The sequence below is a fragment of the Chiloscyllium plagiosum genome, unplaced genomic scaffold, assembly GCF_037043375.1.
Source record: "Chiloscyllium plagiosum isolate Xiang-an unplaced genomic scaffold, Cpla_swu_hap1 HiC_scaffold_42, whole genome shotgun sequence".
NCBI classification, from domain to species: Eukaryota; Metazoa; Chordata; class Chondrichthyes; order Orectolobiformes; family Hemiscylliidae; genus Chiloscyllium; species Chiloscyllium plagiosum.
This window is the reverse complement of record NW_028270180.1, coordinates 15834237-15859151: the sequence shown is the minus strand read 5'-3', so window position 1 is coordinate 15859151 and position 24915 is coordinate 15834237. Positions and strand designations below refer to the sequence as shown.

The following is a 24915-nucleotide window of genomic DNA, read 5'->3' as shown; positions in this document are numbered from 1 at the left end:
CTTGGCTCAGGCTTGCACTTTTGTATTAGTGTGCATTCCAAAGAGCTGCATATCAACATGAAAGTGGTGAACAATTCGAAAAATGAAAAATTCTGAAAAGGGCTTCTTGGTCCAACTCCAATCATTTTCATGGAATCACTCAAGACATTTGAATAATGAACTCAATCACTAATATAAATAGTGCTACCAGGTTATGAAGAGACCAGACTACAGCTGCTATAAGCTAAAGCAGAATACATATCAGCTCTCTTAGAAACCTCAGCATGATAAATAACGAGTAGCACTTTAGTTTTACAAATAAATAATCAGCAGCCCTTATTTTTCCTTGAAGTACAAGAATATTTATACCCTTGGTTAACATCAACATTAAGTTTCATTGGTAATATTATGATGAGTTACTGTGGCTATTAGATTAAAAGGATTTATAAAGTTAGTTATCCCCCATGTTATTAATTCAGAAACAATGCATGTTGGCTTTTAATTCCTAGCCCCCTCCACCCCAGGAACCAGGATGAAGTCCTCTGCATTCACTTTAAACAAAATGACATTAAATACAAAAAGGTGGGAGAACACGATTCTCCCTAAAATTTATTTCTGAAAGAAAGAAAGTCAAAAAGTCAAAACAACAGCAGTTTTAAAAGGGAGAAGAACACAGAAAGGAAGCACATGGTGTGGTCAGTGGAGGAAAGGAGGGGGGAGGGAGGAAGCGAGGGTGGGAGGGGGGAAAAAAAGAGGGGGCGGGGAGAACCTGCACAGTTACTGCCTTTGCTGTTTGAATTCATATAAACGCTGGACATTGGAGTGCATCGGGGAAAATTAACAAACAGTGAAATTCACAACTGATTTTGGAGGAACTGTTTGGGCAAAGTTCACAGCACAGAAGCAGATAAGTGTATGGTTTTTAAGTGGGGCCTACAGAAAGTCTGCAGGAGTGAGTAGAATGGGTGCTTTCTTGATTATATGCTTTTTGAGATATGCCCCTTGATTAAACTTAAATATAAGGCATAATTATTTAACCTGGGACAGTGTTTTGTAGAAAAACAGGTGTTATTTTGTAGAGGTGTTACATTCTGGGTCTGTAGATTGTGAAAGAGCAAAAATGGCCTTTAGTAGAGTGAGATGTGCTTCTTGTCAGATGTGGGAGTTTAAAGAGAGTTTAAGGGTTACTGTGGATTATAACTGCCATAAATGCTGATGGTTGCGAATCTCATCAGATCGATTGGATTGGTTGGAGAGACAGTTAGAAGCAATGAGGAATTTGCAACAGCATGTGATGGATGGCAGTTATTGGAAGGGGTTTTGGGATGGTGGGGGGGTGGAGTCTCCAGGAAAGGCAAGAGGTAGGCAGCTAGTGCAGGAGCTTTGTGTGGCTATACCCATTTCAAACAGGTATGCTGTTTTGGAAAACCTAGGGGGTGATGGATTCTCAGGGAAACGTAGCACGGACAGCCAAGTTTCTAGTATTGAGACTGGCTCTAATGCAATGAGGAGTACGTTGGGTTCCAAGAGATCAATTGTGTGAGGGGGCTCTCTATTCCGAGGTACAGACAGACATTTCTGAGAACAGCAGCAAAAAAATCAGAATGGTGTATTGCTTCCCTGGTGCCAGGATCAAGGATGTCTCAGAGAGGGTGAAGAATGTTCTCACGGGGGAAGAGGGGCCAGCAAGAGGTCATTGTCCAAACTGGAACCAAGATATAGGAAGGGAAACGGTTGAGATTCTGGAGAGAGATTAGAGAGTGTGAGGCAGGAATTTAAAAAGGAGGTCCTCGAGAGTAGTAATATCTGGATTACTCCCAGTGCTACAAGCTAGTGAGGACAGGAATAGAAGGATAGAGCAGATGAACGCATGGCTGAGGAGCTAGTGTATGGAAGAAGGATTCACATTTTTGGACCAATGGAATCTCTTCTGGGGTAGAAGAGACTTGTACAAGAAGGATGGTTTGCACCTAAATTGGAAGGGGAATAATATACTGGCAGGGAAATTTGCTAGAGCTGTTCGGGAGGATTTAAACTATCAAGGTGGGGAGGGGTGGTATCCAGGGAGATAGTGAGGAAAGAGATCAATCTGAGACGGGTGACAGACAGACAAACCAAACAAACCAAACGTCAGAGCAGGCAGGGACAAGGTAGGACTAATATATTAAACTGCATTTATTTCAATGCAAGGGGCCTAACACGGGAAGGCAAATGAACTGAGTGCATGGTTAGGAACATGGGACTAGGATATCATAGCAATTATAGAAACATGACTCAAGGATGGGCAGAACTGGCAGCTTAATGTTCCAGGAAACAAATGCTACAGGAAGGATAGAAAGGGAGGCAAGAGAGGAGGGGGATTGACATTTTTGATAAGGGATAGCATTACAGCTGTGCTGAGGGAGGATATTCCTGGAAATACATGCAGGCAAGTTATTTGGGTGAAACTGAGAAATAAGAAAGGGATGATCACTTATTGGGATTGTACTGAAGACCAGCTAATAGTCAGAGGGAAATTGAGAAACAAACTTGTAAGGAGATCTCAGCTATCTGTAAGAATAATAAGGTGGTTATGGTAGGGGATTTTAACTCTCTGAACATAGACTGGGACTGCCATAGTGTTAAAGGTTTAGATGGAGAGGAATTTGTTAAGCGTGTACAAGAAAGGTTTCTGATTCAGTATGTGGATGTACCCACTAGAGAAGGTGCAAAACTTGACCTACTCTTGGGAAATAAGGCAGGGCAGGTGACTGAGGTGTCAGTGGGGGAGTACTTTAGGGCCAGCGACCATAATTCTATTCGTTTTAAAATAGTGATGGAAAAGGATAGACCAGATCTAAAAGTTGAAGTTCTAAATTGGAGAAAGGCCAATTTTGACGGTAATAGGCAAGAAATTTCAAAAGCCGATTGGGGGCAGATGTTTGCAGGTAAAGGGACGGCTGGAAAATGGGAAGCCTTCAGAAATGCGATAACGAGAATCCAGATAAATATTCCTGTCAGGGTGAAAGGAAAGGCTGGTAGATATACGGAATGCTGGATGACTAAAGAAATTGAGTGTTTGGTTAAGAAAAAGAAGGAAGCATATGTCAGGTATAGACAGGATAGATCGAGTGAATCCTTAGAAGAGTATAAAGAAAGTAGGAGTATACTTTAGAGGGAAATCAGGAGGGCAAAAAGGGGACATGAGACAGCTTTGGCAAATAGAATTAAGGAGAATCCAAAGGGTTTTTACAAATACATTAAAAGCAAATAGGTAACGCGGGAGAGAATAGGGCCCCTCAAAGGTCAGCAAGACGGCCTTTGTGTGGAGCTGCAGAAAATGGGAGAGATACTAAACGAGTGTTTTGAATCAGTATTTACTGTGGAAAAGGATATGGAAGATATAGAAAGTAGCGAAAAAGATGGTGGCACCTTGCAAAATGTCCATATTACAGAGGAGGAAGTGCTGGATGTCTTGAAACTCAAAGGTGGATAAATCCCCAGGGCCTGATCAGGTGTACCCGAGAACTCTGTGGGAAGTTAAGGAAGCAATTGCTGGGCCTCTTGCTAAGATATTTGTACCATCAATAGTCACAGGTGAGGTCCAGAAGACTGGAGATTGGCCAACGTGGTGCCACTGTTTAAGAAGGGTAGTAAGGACAAGCCAACGAACTATAGGCCATGAGCCTGACGTCAGTGGTGGGCAAGTTGTTGGAGGGAATCCTGAGGAACAGGATGTACATGTATTTGGAAAGGCAAAGACTGATTAGGGATAGTCAACATGGCTTTGTGTGTGGAAAATCATGTCTCACAAACTTATTTGAGTTTTTTGAAGAAGTAAGAGGATGGATGAGGGAAGAGCAGTGGATTTGATCTGTACGGACTTCAATAAGGCTTTTGACAAGGTTCCCCATGGGAAACTGGTTAGCAAAGTTAGGTTTCACAGAATAAAGGAAGAACTAGCCATTTGGATACAGAACTGGCTCAAAGGTAGAAGACAGAGGGTGGTGGTGGAGGGTTGTTTTTCAGACTGGAGGCCTGTGACCAGTGGAGTGCCACAAGGATCGGTACTGGGTCCTCTACTTTTTGTCATTTACATAAGTGATTTGTATGTGAGCATAAGAGGTAGTCAGTAAGTTTGCAGACGACACCAAAATTGGAGGTGTTGTGGACAGCAAAGAAGGTTACCTCAGATTACAACAGGATCTGGACCAGATGGGCCAATGGGCCAAGAGGTAGCAGATGAAATTCAATTCAGATAAATGTGAGGTGCTGCATTTTGGGAAAGCAAATCTTAGCAGGACGTATACACTTAATGGTAAGGTCTGAGGGAGTGTTGCTGAACAAAGAGACCTTGGAGTGCAGGTTCATAGCTCCTTGAAAGTGGAGTTGCAGGTAGATAGGATAGTGAAGGTGGTGTTTGGTATGCTTTCTTTTATTAGTCAGATTATAGAGTACAGGAGTTGGGAGGTCATGTTGCGGCTGTGCAGGACATTGGTTAGGCCACTGTTGGAATACTGCATGCAATTCTGGTCTCCTTCATGCCGGAAAGATGTTGTGAATTTTGAAAGGGTTCAGAAAAGATTTACAAGGATGTTGCCAGGGTTGGAGGATCTGAGCTATAGGAAGAGGCTGAACAGGCTGGGGCTGTTTTCCCTGGAGCGTCGGAGGCTGAGGGGTGACCTTATAGAGGTTTACAAAAGTATGAGGGGCCTGGATAGGATAAATAGACAAAGTCATTTCCCTGGGGTCAGGGAGTCCAGAACTAGAGGGCATAGGTTTAGGGTGAGAGGGGAAAGATATAAAAGAGAGCTAAGGGGCAACCTTTTACGCAGAGGGTGGTACGTGTATGGAATGAGCTGCCAGAAGATGTGGTGAAGGTTGGTACAATTGCAACATTTAAGAGGCATTTGGACAGGTATATGAATAGGAAGGATTTGGAGGGATGTGGGCCGGGTGCTGGCAGGTGGGACTAGATCGGGTTGGGATAACTGGTCGGCATGGACGGGTTGGACCGAAGGGGCTGTTTCCATGCTTACATCTCTATGACTCTATACTGAGATGCACCCTCGACAGGAAGCCAGCAGTTTTGAATCCATTCAGTTATGCACAAATTGTCAGCCAGTTCAGCAAATATGCAAATTTACTTGTCCTTCTTTCCAAAAGAAACTACACTGACATGACATTAAAGCAGCACTTTACATAGCAGATTAGTTGGAAGCTTTCAACAAATAAAACAAAAGTAAACAACCTACTGCTTTTAGCACATTAAATATACACTAGCCAAAATACACTACTTTCTATAATGTAGAATAGAAAGTTTCAGCACAAACTCTCTTTTTAAAATGAGATATCGGAATTTGCTGGTTAGACCAGTCAGACATTAAAAATAGTTCAACCTCAAACGCTTTCTGACGTCTTATGCATTCTGCCCTCAGAAGGTAGAAAAAAGAGCAGATCAAATTTAAGAATTCATGAAGCTAATTTTATTGATATTAGAATATTAAATACTTTACATTTAGCTTATGACTTGGATTAAATATGAAAGGTCCGATAAGTTCAGTTCTTTAGTCATCTTAGAATGGTTTTCAGGATTGTGTCACTGCATAATTTTTTCCTACCCATGCAGCCACAGAAACCATTTAGCATTCAGAGCACCTCCCTTTGCAGTTCGTTGTGTTGTCTGTCCCACATCCAACACATTATGTAAGAATAAAGCGCGCGCGCGCACACACACACACACACACACAGTGCTCTCATGGCTGCTTTGAAAGAAAACCAATTTTATTAGGTTTGCATCTCAAGCACATTCAAAGACTAATTACAAAGATGATGATAACAAAACTGCTCAAGTTATTGTTCACGGGCAAGTGGGAAGCTGGAATATTAAGCAGGTAAGGAATTTGTGGGACAAACACATTACAATGGTTAACGTAGGCAGAGTAAAGTGACTTGAATACCGGGATTTTTTGAACAGTAAAGTTACACAACTAGAGGCATCATGAGGAAAGGCAAGACAAAGTGCATTATCCAAGGCATTTCTAGACTACTAAAGGGGAGTGCAGGTCTACAACATCATAAATGGACAAGGTGGTGGGAAAAATCTTAAAAAAAAACGACAACAGGAAAGGAGCAAGGTCTTGTTGACCAGCAGGAACTGCTATGGTACCACTATATGTAGTACTCACTTGGTAGGATGACAACAGTGGCCTGGGCTCGTATCCAGGTAATGGCTGGATTTTGTCGGAGATCGTTCCGCCTGGGGTCGTTGCTGGCCCTGCACTCGTAAGTCCCCGTATCTTCCAGGGCCAACCTAGTGACACGCAGGACACTCACTCCATTGCTGCCGTAAGCTGTGTTTATTGAAACCCTCCGTTTCCGAGCACCATCCCACAGCTGTATGAACGAGTCGCCCCTGTTGACCTCAGCATACCACCACTGGATCTCTGGTGTGGGGTTCCCTACCACATCACAGTACAGCTCAATGGTGTCGCCTGTCAGCTTAGTTTCTGACAAGGGTGACTTGACAAACCCAGCTGGAGGGATGGCAGTAGAAATGTAGTGATAGAGCAATCAAAGAAACCCTAAACTCTGAAAATATTCTTAACTCTAGACAACTTCAAACAAAAATTGTTTAATTCTAAATTAGCTTAGAGAACAAAAGAAGAAAACAGCATATAGTTTAACGAGAACAAGTCACAATGTTAGGTACAAAAATGGATAAAGGGTACATAAGAAATGTGGAGTATGAAAGTAGTAATTAGTTTTATAGTTAAGGCTTCCTTGGTGAAAGAATAATTGTTGGCACTCAGAAGGAAGAATATCCAACAGATTAAATAGGACAAAATATTACCAAACAGAAAAGAGGATAATAACCTTTTTGGAAATTTGTGAAGTGCACAGGTTCAAGTATAAAAAGAAACCAGGACAATGGTGCTTGTGGTTTTTGTAACTAGCCACATAAAGACATTTTAATTTGTAGTTTAAATGGCCAGCAGCTGACATGGTTCTTTACTAATCACTACATGTAACGGTTGGCTTTTGAGGATGAATTACCTTAAGTAGACTGGAAAAGTATCCCGAGCAGAAAACTTCAGCAACTTCCCCAACAGTGTTCTTTTTAACTCCACGAAATATACCCAACTCCATTATACCTCAACATCAAGAGCAGACATAAATAAACCACTTGATTCATTTTATTGCACTGGGAAATCTAACTAGAGGTATCCCATCTCCTTCCTGAGTATCGAAGAAGAATTGGGAAACAACAATGAGGTAATAAAAGCTTTTTGGAGAAGCAAATTCAGATATTCTACACAATTGTTAATCTGACCAATTATATCTCTACACATACTGTATTGCTTGCAACATTCACTGTACTGGAGTGTGCAAAGCACAGTCACAAGTAAGTAAAGAGAAACCAAAGAAAGGTTTTACAAAATCAAAATTACTGATTACAAATAACTTTGTCAATAAATTATAGTATTGTGCATACAGACTGACTATGCCCAATTTCTGATCAGTTTTTTCTGCACATTCTAATGGAAATCTAAGCTACAATAAGTAAAAATGATGTGTAGGCTCTGGCCAATAGATGGTAGATTAGAGTAAGTTCCTAAATTCTGGTCTGTGACCCTTGGTACCTACTCTTACATAAAAAAAAACTATGAACTGAAATTAATTTACTAGCCTGAAGATATTTTCACAGTTATGGTGTAGATGGAGGCCATTTCACCTGTGCCTGTACCAGCTTTGTTTTAAAAAAAATTCCTGCCTTTCTCCCATAATCCTACATAGTTTAATAAATGATCCAAATAGCCTCTTTAATGGCTACACCGAACCTGCCTCAATCATGCGCGCAAGCAGAATATTCTACACCCTAAGAGAAAAAGCTTCTCAACTCAGATTTGCTTCTTTTGCAAAAAAAAACAAACTATGTTCAATAGTTCTCAATCCTTTCGAGTGAAGACAGTTTCTTTCCATCTATTTTGCTCAATTTTGAAAATATCTATCAAATCTGCTTTTACTCTTCTCTCCAAGAGAAACAGTCCCAACTTCTCAATTTTTTTCATAATGGAAGTCCTTCATCCCTAGAACTATTCTCATAAAGCTCCTCTGTACTCTATCTAATGCATTCACATCTTTTGTAGATCATGATGATTACAACAGTATGCAGAACTCCAGCTGAGATCTAATTACTGTACTATAAAAATTTCAGCATAATCTTCTTGCTCTTGTCCTTTATGCCCCATTAACGAAATCTACAAAATTATATACTTTATTAACAGCTCTCTCTACGTGTCCTGCCACCTTTAATGGCTTATCCACATTTACAACTAGGTCTTTCTGCTCCTGTACACAATTCAAAATAGTACTTGCTTTTAAAGACAAAAAAGTTTCTCAAGGCTAAGATCACGTTTTGAGATGACACTAGCCAACACAATTGTCGTATTTCTATTCCTAATAAGTCACCAATTTTTGTACTACAAGCCTGGTTCTTGGTCATTTTCATAACATCTGAAAAGTTAAAACTAAAGAACTTCAGTGAACAGCTACACTTGCATTTTCTACTTTAAAGTCTTTATATTCACGTGCTCAAATGACAAGGGTTAGATTGGGGCTGAGTTCAGCAGCATTGGAATTTTAATTTTTTTTCTTCTCATGTTACTAGACAAGTTGATGAGGGTCAAGTGGTGTATGTTGTGTATATGGACTTCAGTAAGGCATTTGATAAGGTTCCCCATAGTAGGCTCGTTCAGAAGGTCAGGAGGAATGTGATACAGGGAAATTTAGCTGTCTGGATACAGAATTGGCTGGTCGATAGAAGACAGCGAGTGGTGGTGGAAGGAAAATATTCTGCCTGGAAGTGAGTGGTCAGTGGTGTTCCACAGGGCTCTGTTCTTGGGCCTCTACTCTTTGTAATTTTTATTAATGACTTGGATGAGGAGATTGAAGGATAGGTTAGCAAGTTTGCAGACGACACAAAGGTTAGAGGTGTCGTTGACAGTATAGAGGACTGTTGTAGGCTGCTGCGTGACATTGACAGGATGCAGAGGTGGGCTGAGAGGTGACAGATGGAGTTCAACCTGGATAAATGTGAGGTGATGCATTTTGGAAGGTCGAACTTGAAAGTGGAGTACAGGATTAAAGACAGGATTCTTGGCAGTGTGGAGGAACAGCAGGATCTTGGTGTGCAGGTACATAGATCCCTTAAAATGCCACCCAGGTGGATAGCGTTGTTAAGAAAGCATATGGTGTTTTGGCTTTCATTAACAGGGGGACTGAGTTTAAAAGCCGTGAAATCTTATTGCAGCTCTATTAAAAAAAAACTTTGGTTAGACCATACTTGGAATACTGCATCCAGTTCTGGTCACCCTATTATAGGAAAGATGTGGATGCTTTGGAGAGGGTTCAGAGGAGGTTTATCAGGATGCTGCCTGGACTGGAGGGCTTATCTTATGAAGAGAGGTTGACTGCGCTCAGACTTTTTTCATTGGAGAAAAGAAGGAGGAGAGGGGACCTAATTGAGGTGTACAAGATAATGAGGCGCATAAATAGAGTTGATAGCCAGAAATGTTTTCCCAGGGCAGAAATTGTTAACACGAGGGGGGTCATAGCCTTAAGCTGTTTGGCGGAAAGTATAGAGGGGATGTCAGAGGCAGGTTCTTTACACAGAGTTGTGAGAGCGTGGAATGTGTTGCCAGCTGCAGTTGTGGAAGAGAAGTCATTGGGGATATTTAAGAGACAGCTGGACATGCATATGGTCACAGAAATTTGAGAGTTCGTACATTAGGTTTACCTCACATGAGGATCAATGGTCGCCACAACATCGTGGGCTGAAGGGCCTGTTCTGTGCTGTACTGTTCTATGTTCAAATCTGTTCATAGACTAATTTCTCCTATCTCTAACCTCCCCAGACCCACAATCTTCAGTGGTTTTAGTGCTCCTCCAACTCTGGGCATCTTTGCTTCTTTCATTTTAATTAATATCTGGATAACAACAACTAAACCAGCATTTTTAGTCAACAAAATATCTGGAAAACATCAAGATGAATAGTTATACACTAAAACCTGGTTGGATGTAAACTCAAGATTCAACCACTGTTTAAACTTCCAATGCACCCGTGAAAAATTTGCTCTTTAACATAATTAAAGTCAGTCCGAAAAGGAGGGACTGTTTTGTCAAAATCTCAATATGAAGACAAAAACATAAGACGACAGCAAAGCATCACCTCAAATAACTGATTTACTAGGAGGGAATAAACAGGTACCATTAATCTCCTTTATGCCTGTAATGCCCTATTGCTATAAATAGCTATGAAGGATCAGGTAGAGGTCATCCAATGGTAGTGTAGGCTTCACATTCAATTTGTTTCCCTTAATTGCTGATGCTAATACAGAATAACTCCAAAACATTGCAATAAAAAAGATACACAGGGTGACATTTTTGAAATCCTATTCTAACAGGTGGATTAAATATTCCATTCCTTCAAATCCAGAATATAGGATCTAAGGATCCCATATCCAAATGCTGTAATTGCTTGGCATGAATCTGCAATACAATAGTCCTCAACAAGGCATTATTTAGCAAAGTAATTCCAACTATGGTGGCAACAGGTAGAAAGAAAACAGCACCTGAGTGCAATACACTGAATGCTCATTCGAGACGAGGCAGAATAGAGGACTTTCATCTGCAGTTTGATAGGTTTGGAGCTACTTTTAAAACTGAACTGAATTTCAGTTTGTTAACAATAAACTGAATTTCAGTTTGTTAACAAAATGAAAATGATGGGCTGAAGTAACAGATTCAAACTTCACAGAACACCAACTGGGCTTGCTTCGCTGGAAGATACTCATCTGCTCTGTCATGTAATTATTTATGGGAAGGAGCATGATGTTTGAAACTGAAAACATGGACAGAAAACAGAGACAGATTCCTTCAAACTAGAATCAATCCAATCAAGGGATCTATTTGGAGTGATCAATAGATTGTCCAGAGGGTATGTAACAACCATGGGCAATTTGCAACTGAAGATACCTGGCCTCAGATCAGTTCGAAAAATGCACATACCTTGTGACTGGCTATACTTCAGAAAACTGACTTCTTCCGAATGTTGGCTGGATTGAAAGGAACAGCTTGCAGTGAATAAATTCACTAAGCAATGGGCTGAAGGGGCTGCTTCCACATTGTAGGAAATTCTAGAATTCCAATATATGGTCCAAAGTTCATTATGTTGCTTTAAACTGATCTTACTCGTACATTTTTCCTATCCATTATAACATTGCTTTCAACCCATTTCTTGGTTACTGTTTTATGGAAATCTGAAAACTTATCACTTCAAGTGCAAAATTTTGCTTTCTACACAATCCAATGACACGGACATCACAGTGCAACAGCTAGAATGGAGCAGATTGAAACCACCATATTTTATCTCTACAAAATAAATCAGTTGCCTTGACTCTGCCTTTTCTTGTCAACTCTAACATCAGTGCATGGATTAAAAATTTAAAACAAACAAGTAACCAGGTCTATAAAACCTTTCCTGGGTTTAACACAAAGATGAGAGAAATACTAAATGAATACTTTGCATCAGTTTTTACTGTGGAGAAAGAAATGGAGGCTAGAGAATAAACTTTGATGTTTTAAAAACAGTGCACATTCCAGATGTAGCAGCTCAGGAGGTCTCAGAGAATATAAAAGGGTGGATAAATCTCCAGGACCTCATCTAATGTATCACAGAATATTGTGAGAAGTAAGGAATAAAATTCCCCTTGCAGAAATATTTGCATCATCTATAACTACTGGTGAGGTGCTTGATGACTGGAGGATGACTAATGTTGATTCTTTGTTTCAGAAAGGTTATAAGGAGAAACTGGGGACCACAAAGCGGAGAGTTAGACTTTGGTTGTGGGTAAATTGTTGCAGGTGATTATACAAGACAGGATTTATGATCATTTAGATAGGAAAAAATTAATTAGGGATAGACAGCATGGTTTAGTGCAAAGAAAATCATGTCTCTCAAACTTGATTAAGTTTGAGGAAGTTATCAAAAAGGTTGATGATGGCAGAGCAGTAGACATTGTTCATTTGAATTTTATTAAAGTCTTTGACAAGATTCCGCATGATAGACTAATTAGCAAAGTTAGGTCACATGGGATTCAGAGTCAGCTTGCCCATTAGATACATATTGGCTTATGTAGGAGACAGAGTAATGGTGGAGTGTTGCTTTTCAGAATGGAGGCCTGTGACCAGCAGTGCTCCACAAGGATGGATTCTGGATCCTCTTTTGTTTGTCATTTATATCAATGATTTGAATGAGAATAGAAGGCATGGTTAGTAAGCTTGCAAACGACACCAAAATTGGTGGCATAGTAGACAGCGAAGGTTTAAGATTACAAAGTGATCTTGATCAAATGGGTCAATGGGCTGAAAAAAATAGCAGATGGAGTTCAATCTGAATGAATATGAGGTATTGCATTTTGATGCAACAAACAAGGATAGGCCTTGTGCAATTAATGGTTGGGCCTTGGGTAGTGTTGTACATCAGAAAGTGGAGGTGCATAATTCTTTAAAGTTTGTGTCACATCTAGACAGGGTGGTTAAAAAGGCATTTGGCACACTTGCCTTCAATGCTCAGTCCTTTGCGTATCAGAGTTGGGACGTTATATTGAGGTTGTACAGGTCATTGGTGAGGCCTCTTCTGGAATACAGTATCCAGTTCTAGTGGCCCAGTTATAGGAAGGATAGTATCAAGTTGGAGATGGTTCAGAAGAGATTTAGCAGGTATGGAAGGTTTGAGTTGTAAAGAAAGGCTGGGCAGGCTGGGACATTTTTCCACTGGGGTGTAAGGGATTGACAGGTGACCTCAAAAGTTTATAAAATAATGAGAGGTATTGACAGTTGATGGTAGTTGTTTTTCTCTCAGATGGGGAATTTCAAGATGAGGGGGTACATTTTTAAGGTGAGAAAACAGATTTAGAAAAGGCATAAGAAGCTTTTTTCTAAAAAAAAAGGATGATTCGAGTGTAGAATGAACCTCCTGAGGAAGTGGTAGAATTACAACATTTAAAAGACATTTGGATGAATACGTGAATAGGAAAGGTTTGAAGGGAAATGGGCCAGAAGCAGGCAGGTAGGACTAGCTTAGTTTGGGATAACATTTGGCATGGACTGGTTGGACCGAACGGTCTGTTTCCATGCTGTATGACTCCATGATTCGATAACTATGACTCTATACCTGATAGGTAACTATTCACGCAGTAGGTGGTGTGTGTATGGAACAAGCAGTCAGTGGAAGCGGTGAAGGTAGCTACAATTACATATTAAAAGCATCTGGATAGGTACATGCTGGCAAATGGAATTCGGTCAGGTTGGTATGTCTGGTTGCAGATGAACTGGACCAAAGGGCCTGTTTCTGTGCTTTATGACCCTATGACTCAAACTCTAGGGACGCAAGCAATTATGATGAGACTCAGAAGAAAAACTTCAGACAAGATGGAATGACAGAGTGATGAGGGACAATAATTTGATTCCCTGTTGGAGACAATCACTGCCTGTCAGTTGTGGTACAACTGTGACTTGCCACTTGGCAGCCAAACTCTGAATTATTGTTCAGGTGTTGCTGCAATTGGACACTGACTGCTTCAGTATTAGAATTGAAACTGATCTTCATCATAGTGGCCATGAAGCCATTGTCAATTGTTGCAAAAGCCCATCTGGTTCACTAATGTCCTTTAGGAAAGAAAATCTGCCATCATTACTTGGTCTGGCCAACATGAGACACCAGACTCTCAGCAACGCATCTGGCTCTCCACTTCCCTCTGAAGCCAATCATAATATTTTATTATTCCTTTTAAAAATGCATCCTCTCAGGATCTGGACATTAATTCTAAAGTCAATATTTATTGCGCAGCCCTAATCGTCAAGTGGACGATGCAAAATAAAAAAACATTGGTAAAGACAGCCAGTGAGAATCATTGCCAGAGTCACTGAACAAGGACTCACTCTTCAATCAGATGCACATTTACTTCCTGATAAGAACTTGGTCCAAGTAAATATGCATTATAAAAATATACATTAAATAAACTATTTGGGTAACATGCCAAAAACTAAACTTCAGTAATGATACATCTTACCCAAAATTACACCAATTCGTACTGAATTTGCATTTTTATTCTGTTATTTCCTATCAATATTGTTACTTACTCTTCACAACTCTGTTGGTACTCTATCAGAGAGTAATGACAGCACATATGACACTGAGGTTCTTTCCAACTGTACGGAATAATCAACAGGCAAAAAAGAAACTTTGTTTCTGCAAATCAGGTTTCAAGTGATCTGAAATTACAGCTCAAAACTCCTTTTAAATTTGACTCAAATGGAATAGAGGAAAAAATATTCCACAAGGTTTTTGTTCCCTCAATTTCTCTCCGATTCTTTCTAACAGGCTACAAATCCTCACTCAGAGGCTGGTCTGTTTGTAGAACTTCTCTTGAAAGTATGTTGCATGCATGGACTTAGAGAGTGTGTTAGTAATATTAGTGATTCCACCTGCAGGAGTACAGGGGTACAATTTCAAAATGGATCACATTAGGATTTTGAAACTAAATCACAGAGTCTCTCGCCACTAAATTACTTTGATTTCAGTCCTAATCGATGGCTTCCATGGAATGTTCAGAAATTGCTTCCATGGAAAAGTTATTCACTAGGTTACACTTAAAGTATGTTGCAAATGAAGATTTAACCCCTACATTCCTGACTGTTCTGAGCAGAGAAATGGCTAAACAATTCCCCTCCAAGACACTTACCACCTTGACTTCGAAATGTTCCTTCAGTACTGCTGGGTCAGAATCCTGGATTCTCTTCCTGTCTGTATTGTGAATTTACTATAGCACATGGACTGCAGCAGTTCTAGGTGGTAGCTCACCACCTTCTCAATGGGAATTAGGGACAGGCAACAAATGCTGATCCAGTCAGCACACCCCATGTCCCAGAGTGAATTTTAAAAAGTCAATCTGTAATATTTCCGATCAGGCTAGGCGCAAATGTAAAAAGGACTACCCACATGGGCAGCCTTTAATAGCTCAAGATCAGATATAAAGAACAAGGACAGGAAAAAGGGCTAGTCACAAAATCAGAAATTGCTGGAAAAACTCTGCAGATCGAGCAGCATCTGTGGAGAAAGCAGAGTTAATTCTTCAGCAAATGTGACCCTTCTTCAGAACTTCAGAAAGGGTTAGTCATCTCCGATCAAGGAAACCTAAAAATTGCTGAGATAGTCACCCAAATCAGAGTTGCCCATAGATAGTAGGTTTCATGGTCTTAAAACATCAGTGTTCTTTGCAGCCAATTAAGTGTTTTTATTGAATGAAGTCTCCAGCGCAATTTAGGAGACATGACAGCTAATATGTGCACAAATTCCCACAAACAAATGTGAAACCAATCAGATAAAATGTTTCTGCTTACTGTTCCAAGTGAAAAATATTAGCTAGAACACAACTGAACTTGTGGCATATTATCTTACACATTTCTGAGAGAACGGACAAGTTTGAGTTTGATGCCTCATCCAAAACGCAGCAACAATAACGCATACTCTCTCAGCACGGCACTGAATGTCAGTCTAGACTTGTGCGCTCAAATCTCTGCAAGGACATGAAACCACAAGCTTCTTGTAATGATATATGGTTAGAAATATAGGTTTGATAAAGAAGTGTAATTAATAAGGTATGGCACACATGAATATTAACAATATTTAAAGATACACCGACGTTAAACATTAAGAACCCCATCGCACTTAGCAGGAAAAGCATATAGTTAAAAATTGGGCTTGGAGGCAAAAACATGTACTGTATGCTATTAATTAAATGTTCAGCACAGACAATAAAAAAAACAAATAAATAATAGTCTAATCACTAAACTTGAAAATTGAAAAGACTTGGCAATATCACACCAGTGATAAAGTAAAATGCTAATTTCAGAAGGAACACAGCAACCATTCAACTGATAAAATGATAAAAGGATTCATCACATTACAATACCTTTCGGAAATGGATAGATTACACAGAAAAAAAATCCATACTGATAAATTAGATAAAATTTTGCTTTAAACATGATGGGTATTCTATCCTTAAGTGTTGCTAGACTTTTATTGTTACTTATTCTTTGACACTCCGAGACATTTTCAGATATTCTTGAATAGTTATAAATAGGGAATGTTCAGGTGAATCTCACTTTTGTTCAGTATACTGTTCTTGAATTTTGATAATACTTCTGTGCAACATTTGTTACCTAGTACATTAACAAAATAAGATGCTTAGGAAGGCGCCTCAATCAATTAACACTCTCGAAATGCCGTTCTTCTCAAAAAAAATCTTTGCAAATGAACTCCACTTAACCCCAGCTTTTGTTTTTGATTCCAAGATTGAAATAAGGGCAAGGGGAAAGGAATGTACAGATACAAAAATGAAACATTTTTGCTGATAAGCATTTAATGATGATTCTTCAAAAATTGAACGAATAAGAGAGATGAAGCAATATAAAAATGAAGTAGATGAATGCTCACAAATTCATAAAGCAATCTTCAACAAGTAATTAAGAAATAATACATCACATGAAAATGGCAGGAAGCATTACAGAGTTGACATCCACATTTGAAAAGCAGGAGGAATAAAATTATTATAAAAACAAGTCTCTTCACTGAAATTTCAAAAGCATTAGCTTCTCAAAATAAATTTTCTCCCATTTTATTTAGAACTTTTAGATAAAATGTTGCTTTAACATAAAACTTTGCTTTAAACATTATTGGTATTCTATCATTAAATATTGCTAGACTTTTATTGTCACTTATTCTTTAACATTCCCAGACGTTTTCAGATATTCTTGAATAGTTATAAATAACACTAAACTAGAATCTATTATATTGTATTACAACTGAGTTTGACACAGCAGCTCACCTGTTCACTTAAAAATGGATCACTTGTCAAGTTCTGTAATAACTCAGACAATGCTAATTTTAATTTTTTTCTTTTACACACTTTTCTACTTGAAGTGTATCTTGTGAAAAAATCCCATACCCTTAAAATATCTAGGGCATGCGTAGCACAGCTAAGGCTTCTTAAAATTAAACAGGCTATTGGAGGAGGAGGATGATTATATTCTGCTGAAGCTTTTTCTCCTGAGGGATAATTGTGTGTTAATCTTGCAAGCCCGAAACTCTATACATTTGTGAAACTGACTAGTTTCAAACTCAGGAGACGTATGTTATCAAGGAAAAATGCCTGATTTAAGTTAGAAGTTAAAAACTATAACTCCGTACATCCTGATTCAAAAGTGCTACCAGGGGATCCATAGCCACAATTAGCTGAGTCTGTTATTCAAAAAAAATACTGCCACGAAACGTTTGTTACCTAGTACAGTAACAAAACAGGAGCTGCGGGAGGCATCTCAATCAATCAACACACTAAGTGCTGTTCCTCCTCAAATAAAAATGAACTCCACTTAACCCCAGGTTTTGTTTTCAGAATATATTAAATATCACTGCCCATTTATGGTAGCTTGAGGTAGCAACACACTGCCCGAAGTTCTGAAGCATGAGGCAGAACTGAAGTGACAAATACCAGGTTTAGCACAATAAAATTAGCTTAATCCGAGTTTCAGCAACAAATGTACATGTCTTCCAAGCACCTTTGATAGTTTTTTTTTAAATCCAGATATATTTAACTATTCTCAAATTGTCAAAAAAAAAATCAAAGGTCTTTCCTTCCTATTGTACGTTGATTCTTAAAATTTTTATAGTACTTTAACCAAAACTTGTGAAACAAGCACAGTTACAATTGCGAACTTTTGTGCTGAAATTAGTTTGAATATCCAGATACTGAATAATTTCTTCCTCACAAACTATCAGTTCAAATAACTGCATTGATGTACATCATTATAGCACAGCTTGACTGAAGAGAAATCTGGATAAACACGAGAGAAAGAAAGAAAGGAAGCCATGATAGGATTAAAACAAAGATGGGAGGAGGGTCGACGTGCTGCATAAACACAGGTGTAGACTTAAAGCAAAATCTAAAGATTTAGGGGCTGGATCAAGTAGTATTTTAAGAATTTCTACTTTTATTTCATGTTTCCAACAACTTCAGGTTTTGCTTTAGTTTTATGCCTATATTTAACAAATGAATCCCCTCCCATCTCTTAATTTAATCCTATTAACACAACTTATTGATTACGAGCATGGACTAGGTGGGATGAACGTCCTGTTTCTGCGTTATATACACACATAGCTTCTTATTTAAGAGAGACTAAATTGATACAATCAGCTAGCTGAGTTCAAATATGCCACTGTCTGGGAAGGTGAAAATTTTGTGATCACTTACAATGGAAAAACATTAGGAAACTTTTAAGGTGATTAAGATGATCAGAAAAGTAGCCCATTCAGCCCTTGTAGTATTTCAATCAATTTTTTAAATAAATTGCAGCCCAAAACCCCTTATAATTATTTGTGTCCAAAGTTTACTGCCTCTTATTTATTGTTATAGTCAGAGTCAGAGATGTACAGCATGGAAACAGACCCTTCGGTCCAACCCGTCCATGCCGACCAGATATCCCAACCCAATCTAGTCCCACCTACCAGCACCCAACCCACATTCCTTCAAACCCTTCCTATTCATATACCCATCCAAATGCCTCTTAAAATGTTGCAATTCTACCAGCCTCCACCACTTCCTCTAGCAATTCATTCCATACATGTACCACCCTCTATGTGAAAAAGTTGCCCCTTAGCTCTCTTTTATATCTTTCCCCTCTCACCCTAAACCTATGCCCTCTAGTTCTGGACTCCGAGCCCAGCGAAAAGACTTTGCCTATTTCTCCTATCCATGCCCCTCATGATTTTGTAAACCTCTATGAGGTCACCCCTCAGCCTCCGACACTCCAGGGAAAACAGCCCCAGCATGTTCAGCCTCTCCCTGGAGCTCAGATCCTCCAACCCTGTAAGCATCCTTGTAAATCTTTTCTGAACCCTTTCAAGTTTCACAACATGAGACCAGAATTGGGTGCAATATTCAACAGTGGCCTAACCAATGTCCCGTGCAGCCGCAATATGACCTCCCAACTCCTGTACTCAATATCCTGACCAATAAAGGAAAGCATACCAAACACCACCTTCACTATCCTATCTACCTGCGACTCCACTTTCAAGGAGCTATGAACCTGCACTCCAAGGTCTCTTTGTTCAGCAACACTCCCTAGGACCTTACCATGAAGTGTATAAGTCCTGCTAAGATTTGCTTTCCTAAAATGCAGCACCTTGCATTTATCGGAATTAAACTCCATCTGCCAATTCTCAGCCTATTGGCCCACCTGATCAAGATCCTGTTGTAATCTGAGGTAACCTTCTTCACTATCCACTACACCTCCAATTTTGGTGTCATCTGAAAACTTACTAATTGTACTCTTATGCTCGCATCCAAATCATATTTATAAATGACAAATAGTAGAGGACCCAGCACCTGGAGTCGCAGGTAGATAGGATAGTGAAGGTGGTGTTTTCCTTGTGCCACTCCACTGGTCACAGGCTTCCAGTCTGAAAAACAACCCTCCACCACCACCCTCTGTCTTCTACCTTTGAGCCAGTTCTGTATCCAAATGGCTAGTTCTCCCTGTATTCCGTGAGATCTAACCTTGCTAATCAGTCTCCCACGGGGAACTTTGTCGAACGCCTTACTGAAGTCTATATAGATCACATCTACTGCTCTGCCCTCAATCCTCTTTGTTACTTCAAAAAACTCAATCAAGTTTGCGAGACATGATTTCCCACGCACAAAGCCATGTTGACTATCCCTGATCAGTCCTTGCCTTTCCAAATACATGTACATCCTGTCCCTCAGGATTCCCTCCAACTTGCCCACCACTGAGGTCAGGCGCATCGGTCTATAGTTCCCTGGGTGGTCCATACCATCCTTTTTAAACAGTGGCACCACGTTAGTCAGCCTCCAGTCTACCGACACCTCACCTGTGACTATCAATGATACAAATATCTCAGCAAGACACCCAGCAATCTCTTCTCTAGCTTCCCACAGGGTTCTAGGGTACACCTGATCAGGTCCTGGGGATTTATCCACCTTCATCCATTTCAAGACATCCAGCACTTCCTCCTCTGTAATCTGGATATTTTGCAAGATGTCACCATCTATTTCCCTCCAGTCTATATCTTCCATATTCTTTTCCACAGTAATTACTGATGTAAAATACTCATTTAGTATCTCCCCACCCCATTTTCTGCAGCTCCACTCAAAGGCCACCTTGCTGACCTTGGGGAGGCCCTTAATGTATTTGTAAAAACTCATTGGATTCTCCTTAATTCTATTTGCCAAAGCTATTTCATGTCCCCTTTTTGCCACCTTAAGTATACTCCTACTGCCTTCTAGTCTCAGAATTCACTCGATCTATCCTGTCTATAACCTTACATATGCTTCTTTTTCTTAACCAAACCCTCAATTTCTTTAGTTATCCAGCATTCCCTGTACCTACCAGCCTTACCTTTCACCCTAACAGGAATATACTATCTCTGGATTCTCATTATCTCATTCCTGAAGACTTTCCATTTTCCAGCCGTCCCTTCACTTACGAACATCTGCCCCCAATCAGCTATCGAAAGTTCTTGCCTAATACCATCAAAATTGGCCTTTCTCCAATTTAGAACTTCAACTTTTAGATCTGGTCTATCCTTTTCCATTATTATTTTAAATCTAATAGAATTATGGTCACTGGCCCCAAAGTGCTCCCCCACTGACACCTGAGTCACCCTCCCTGCCTTAGTTCCCAAGAGTAGGTCAAGTTTTGCACCTTCTCTAGTGGGTACATCCACATACTGAATCAGAAAAATTGTCTTGTACACACTTAAATTCCTCTCCATCTAAACCCTTAACATTATGGCAGTCCCAGTCTATATTTGGTAAGTTAAAATCCCCTACCATAACTACCCTATTATTCATACAGATAGCCAAGATCTCCTTACAAGTTTATTTCTCAATTTCCCCCTGACTATTAGGGGGTCTATAATACATTCCCAATAAGGTGATCATCCCTTTCTTATTTCTCAGTTCCACCCAAATAACTGCCCTGGATGTATTTCCAGAAATATCCTCCCTCAGCACAGCTGTAATGCTGTCTCTTATCAAAAATGCCACCCCCCCCCCCCCCCACCCCCACCCCCCTCTCTTGCCTCCCATTCTATCTTTTCTGTAGTATTAGTATCCTGGAACATTAAGCTGCCAGTCCTGCCTATCCCCGATTATGGACCAGACTGAATGCCCTCAAAATATATTAAGATAGTCTCGACCCTAACTTTTTCTTATTTTAAAGGTAAGTTAAGATAGGTGTTCCAGGTGCAATTTGATTGATTAAACTACCCAGCATTAAGCAAAACATTATTTTTATACTTGTTAAAATACAGACAAAACGAAAATAAAAGAATTGGCTTAATGGTAGCTCTTGGGAGCTTGACCCCACCCATGATTAAAAAATAAAGCAAAGGAACAGCAATGTACTGCCAAGTCAGGATGGTGTATCACTTGGAGAGAAACTTGCAGGTGGTGGTCTTTCCATCAGCTGCTGTCTTTGGCCTTTAGTTTCGGAGTCTTCGGGATAGGAAAGTGCCTTGGAGAGTTGTCATGCATTTTATAGATGATACGTATTGCTGTCATTGTGGTCAGTGGAGACAGTGAACATTAAAGGTGAGAGATGGGTTCATAAATAGAAGCATGGAACAAAAAAGCTGGGAAGAATGCTGATTTTTTTTTAAGCTGGTTAGATTCTAACCAGCTCTAGTTCTGGTTAAAATACGTTAAGAAGGTCCTTAGAGAAACAGGAGATTTATCAGAAAGGCTCAGTGGAAAGGGATTTAGTTAAAAATTAAGTTGGAAAGTCTGATTGGATATTTGAGGGAAGATTTGACCTATGAACAAGATCATTTATGAACAGATTTGGCCAAGAAAATGAAGGAATGCTTACCATTAGTTAATACATCTGTGACATCTAGTACTTGCACTGAGGTTTTGGGTAAGAAAGGCAGGAGTGAAAGGAATGTTTTTGCAGAGTACAGTAATGATCTGAATCTCACTGTCTGAGAGATGGTGGAAGCAAAAAGTCAATGACATGAAAATTACTTTAGATGGGCGCAAGAAAGAATAAATCATGAGGGCTAAGAATAAGCAGAAAAAGTGACTTGATCAGAGCATGCTGTGGAGAGCTGATATGAATCTGTTGGGCAAAGTAGCCTCCTCCTGCTGCCCATATCTATCAAGGACAGAAACCCTCATTTCTACTATTCAGTTCAGTTCTTTTGATAACATTTAGACAACGGATGTAACAAGGTCAAGAGCCAGTTGGCCTGATGGAACCCAAACAGAGCAGTGAGTTGGCTATTGCTGAGTAATTGCTCTTGATTGCACCGTCAAGACGATCTTCCATTATTTTGCAAACGATTAAGGGTAGACTGATGGGACAATAATTGGTCAGATTGGATTTGGATTTACAGAGGTTAAAGCATGGGGAAAAGAAAGTTAGAGGATGGTTTGTTCATGGTAGTAAAAGGTAAAACATTATTGGGGTTCACAACTCAGCCTCACACAGGGATTAGATTAGATTAGGTTCCCTGTTGTATGGAAACAGGCCCTTCGGCCCAACAAGTCCACACCAACCCTCTGGAGAGTAACCCATCAAGACCCATTTCCCTCTGACTAATGCACTAACACTATGGGCAATTTAGCACGACCAATTCACCTGACCTGCACATCTTTCGATTGTGGGAGGAAACCCACACAGACAAGGGGAGAATGTGCAAACTCCACATAGACAGACAGTCACCCAGAGGCAGGAATTGAACCCAGGTCCCTGGCACTATGAGGTTTCTCAGTTCTTAGCTAGATTGCTTATTAATGCTGAACTAATTCACAGTACTGTTTTAAGGCCAGGTGAAAAGATGAATGACATGCAGGACTAACATTACACTGAGATATTCGTGTCAATAGCTGTTATTACAAAATCAACAGCATTCAATCCTGTATCACTTCAAATAATAACTGTGGGGGTGGCAATGATGACTTTCAAACAAATAAAGCATTATAAATCTAAACAGTTGTGTATTTTTAAAAACCTGCACAGGATTAACCAAAAGCACGAAGCTGCCATAAAACAACACCAAAAAAAGTCAAGCTCAACATTGCTATACAATTAATTTCTATTTAGCTGCTTACTTTGCTTGCTTGCTCAGAATCCTGCAGTTTCATGTTACTGAAAAGACATTTTCTAATCAGTCAGTAATTGCTTTGTGAGCACAGAAGGAAAACTAAGAAACTGAGTAAATATTTCATGTGATATTGGAGCTCAGCAGAGGCTCTCGACACAGTTCTCTCCTCTGAATCATTTTATTTTGTTGGTGCTTTTCCTGATGGCTCGTGTAGCACTCAGTATAATTCAATTTGCTAAAATTACAAACTGCCAATAAACAGGCATTTATAAAAATTTCTAAGATAATTTTTTTTCCACAGAAGACAGAAAGCCAGCATAATTTTTCAATACAGGATCAATGTTTTTAATTACTTAGAGTTAAAACCACTACGTGTTAATTGGTATTTTTAGAATTTCACTCAAGCTGTTCTCCCAGATGCTCAAATGCACCCTGGACAGAATCAAATGAATGGAGGACAAGAAGATTTTTTTTTGCATCAAGTCCAAAAGGATTTCTTTAAACTGCAAGGGGAAAATATTGGATATGACATTGATTAATGAGGGTTAACCCTACAAAAATGAGGACGAATAATAAAAGCTTAAAGTGGGTTAAGTACATTAGAAAGCAATAGGGAATCTAGTTAATAAATAACATTTATGGAACCAATTCATTTATTCCGATTCAAAGAAAGCTATTTTACAGGAAACTATTAACACACAGAGGCAAGGTTGAAATGCTGGTGAGGTGGACTCAATCCTGTAAAAGGTGTGACACAATTAGACTAGCAATAACCTTTTTGAGTGTTTTTTCTAAAGCAGAAGTGTTAATGTCCTTGTATCATGTCAGGTAAAGTACCACCAGAGAAAGCTCTCGGGATCTCAAGGCTGTGAAACTAGTGCAGGCTCGAGAAAGGAGGTCAGTGAGTTTCTGTGAAGATGGACAAAGGGATAAGACAAGGGATGTTAGACACCTCTGCCATTTTGGAACATGTAAAACGATGTATTTTACTAAAAAGACCATTTTAGAACTGGAGTAATGTACTGGCCATGCAGTGTACAATGGACCAATATCGGAGATTTCTTGCTGAGGACAAAGCTCTTTGAAGTCCTCTCCGGGGTGGCAGTCTTCCAAAGTATTGGCGAAATAAATGATCTTAAACTTGCACCCGAAACTCCTGAGATCATAACGATCTACCTCAACAAAATCAATTCAATGAATTAAATATTTCAAATACCGCACCAGTATGTTCTCTCGCACCCAGCCTCTCGAATACTCTCTCTATTCCTTGCTGCTCCTTTAGACACTCTTTAAAAGCTACCGCTTGACCAATAACTATGCTCATGTGAAGCATCCTATGCAATTTATTCCATTAAACCCATTACATAAAGTAAAATCAGAAACGAAAGCAGTATGAATACATGAAATCACGCTAATACTTTCTCTGCTTGAAACCTCAGTAAAATGCAAGTTAACCCCTTACTAAAAAAGATTTTTTTAAATAAAATGACTAAACTGTATTGGGACAGATAGAAAATGAAATTGCCTCAACTTGCAGGAGACATTTTACATGAATTTACAGAATTAAGCAAGAAAGACAGATGAATACATGAATAAATTCCTCACTGCAATGATCCAGGGCCTGGAGCATGGTTTCTGCCATTTACAGCACTGAATGGGAATCTATACTAAATGCAATCAATTAAAATGTTAAATGATTGTTCAATATA

At 39.5% G+C, this 24915-nt stretch overlaps 1 protein-coding gene across 3 annotated transcripts in view; it reads right to left on the bottom strand.

Moving 5' to 3' along the window:
• Positions 1 to 24915, bottom strand: part of LOC122542639 (neuroplastin) — a 79049-nt gene that overhangs the window by 40855 nt on the left and 13279 nt on the right. For 2 of the 3 annotated variants that reach the window (XM_043680632.2, XM_043680631.2), the window contains exon 2: positions 6147 to 6494. The exons of the other annotated variant lie outside the window; for it this stretch is intronic. In XM_043680632.2, coding sequence (XP_043536567.1) covers positions 6147 to 6494 — 348 coding nt within the window. The remainder of the gene's footprint in view (positions 1 to 6146; positions 6495 to 24915) is intronic. 3 annotated transcript variants of the gene reach the window in all.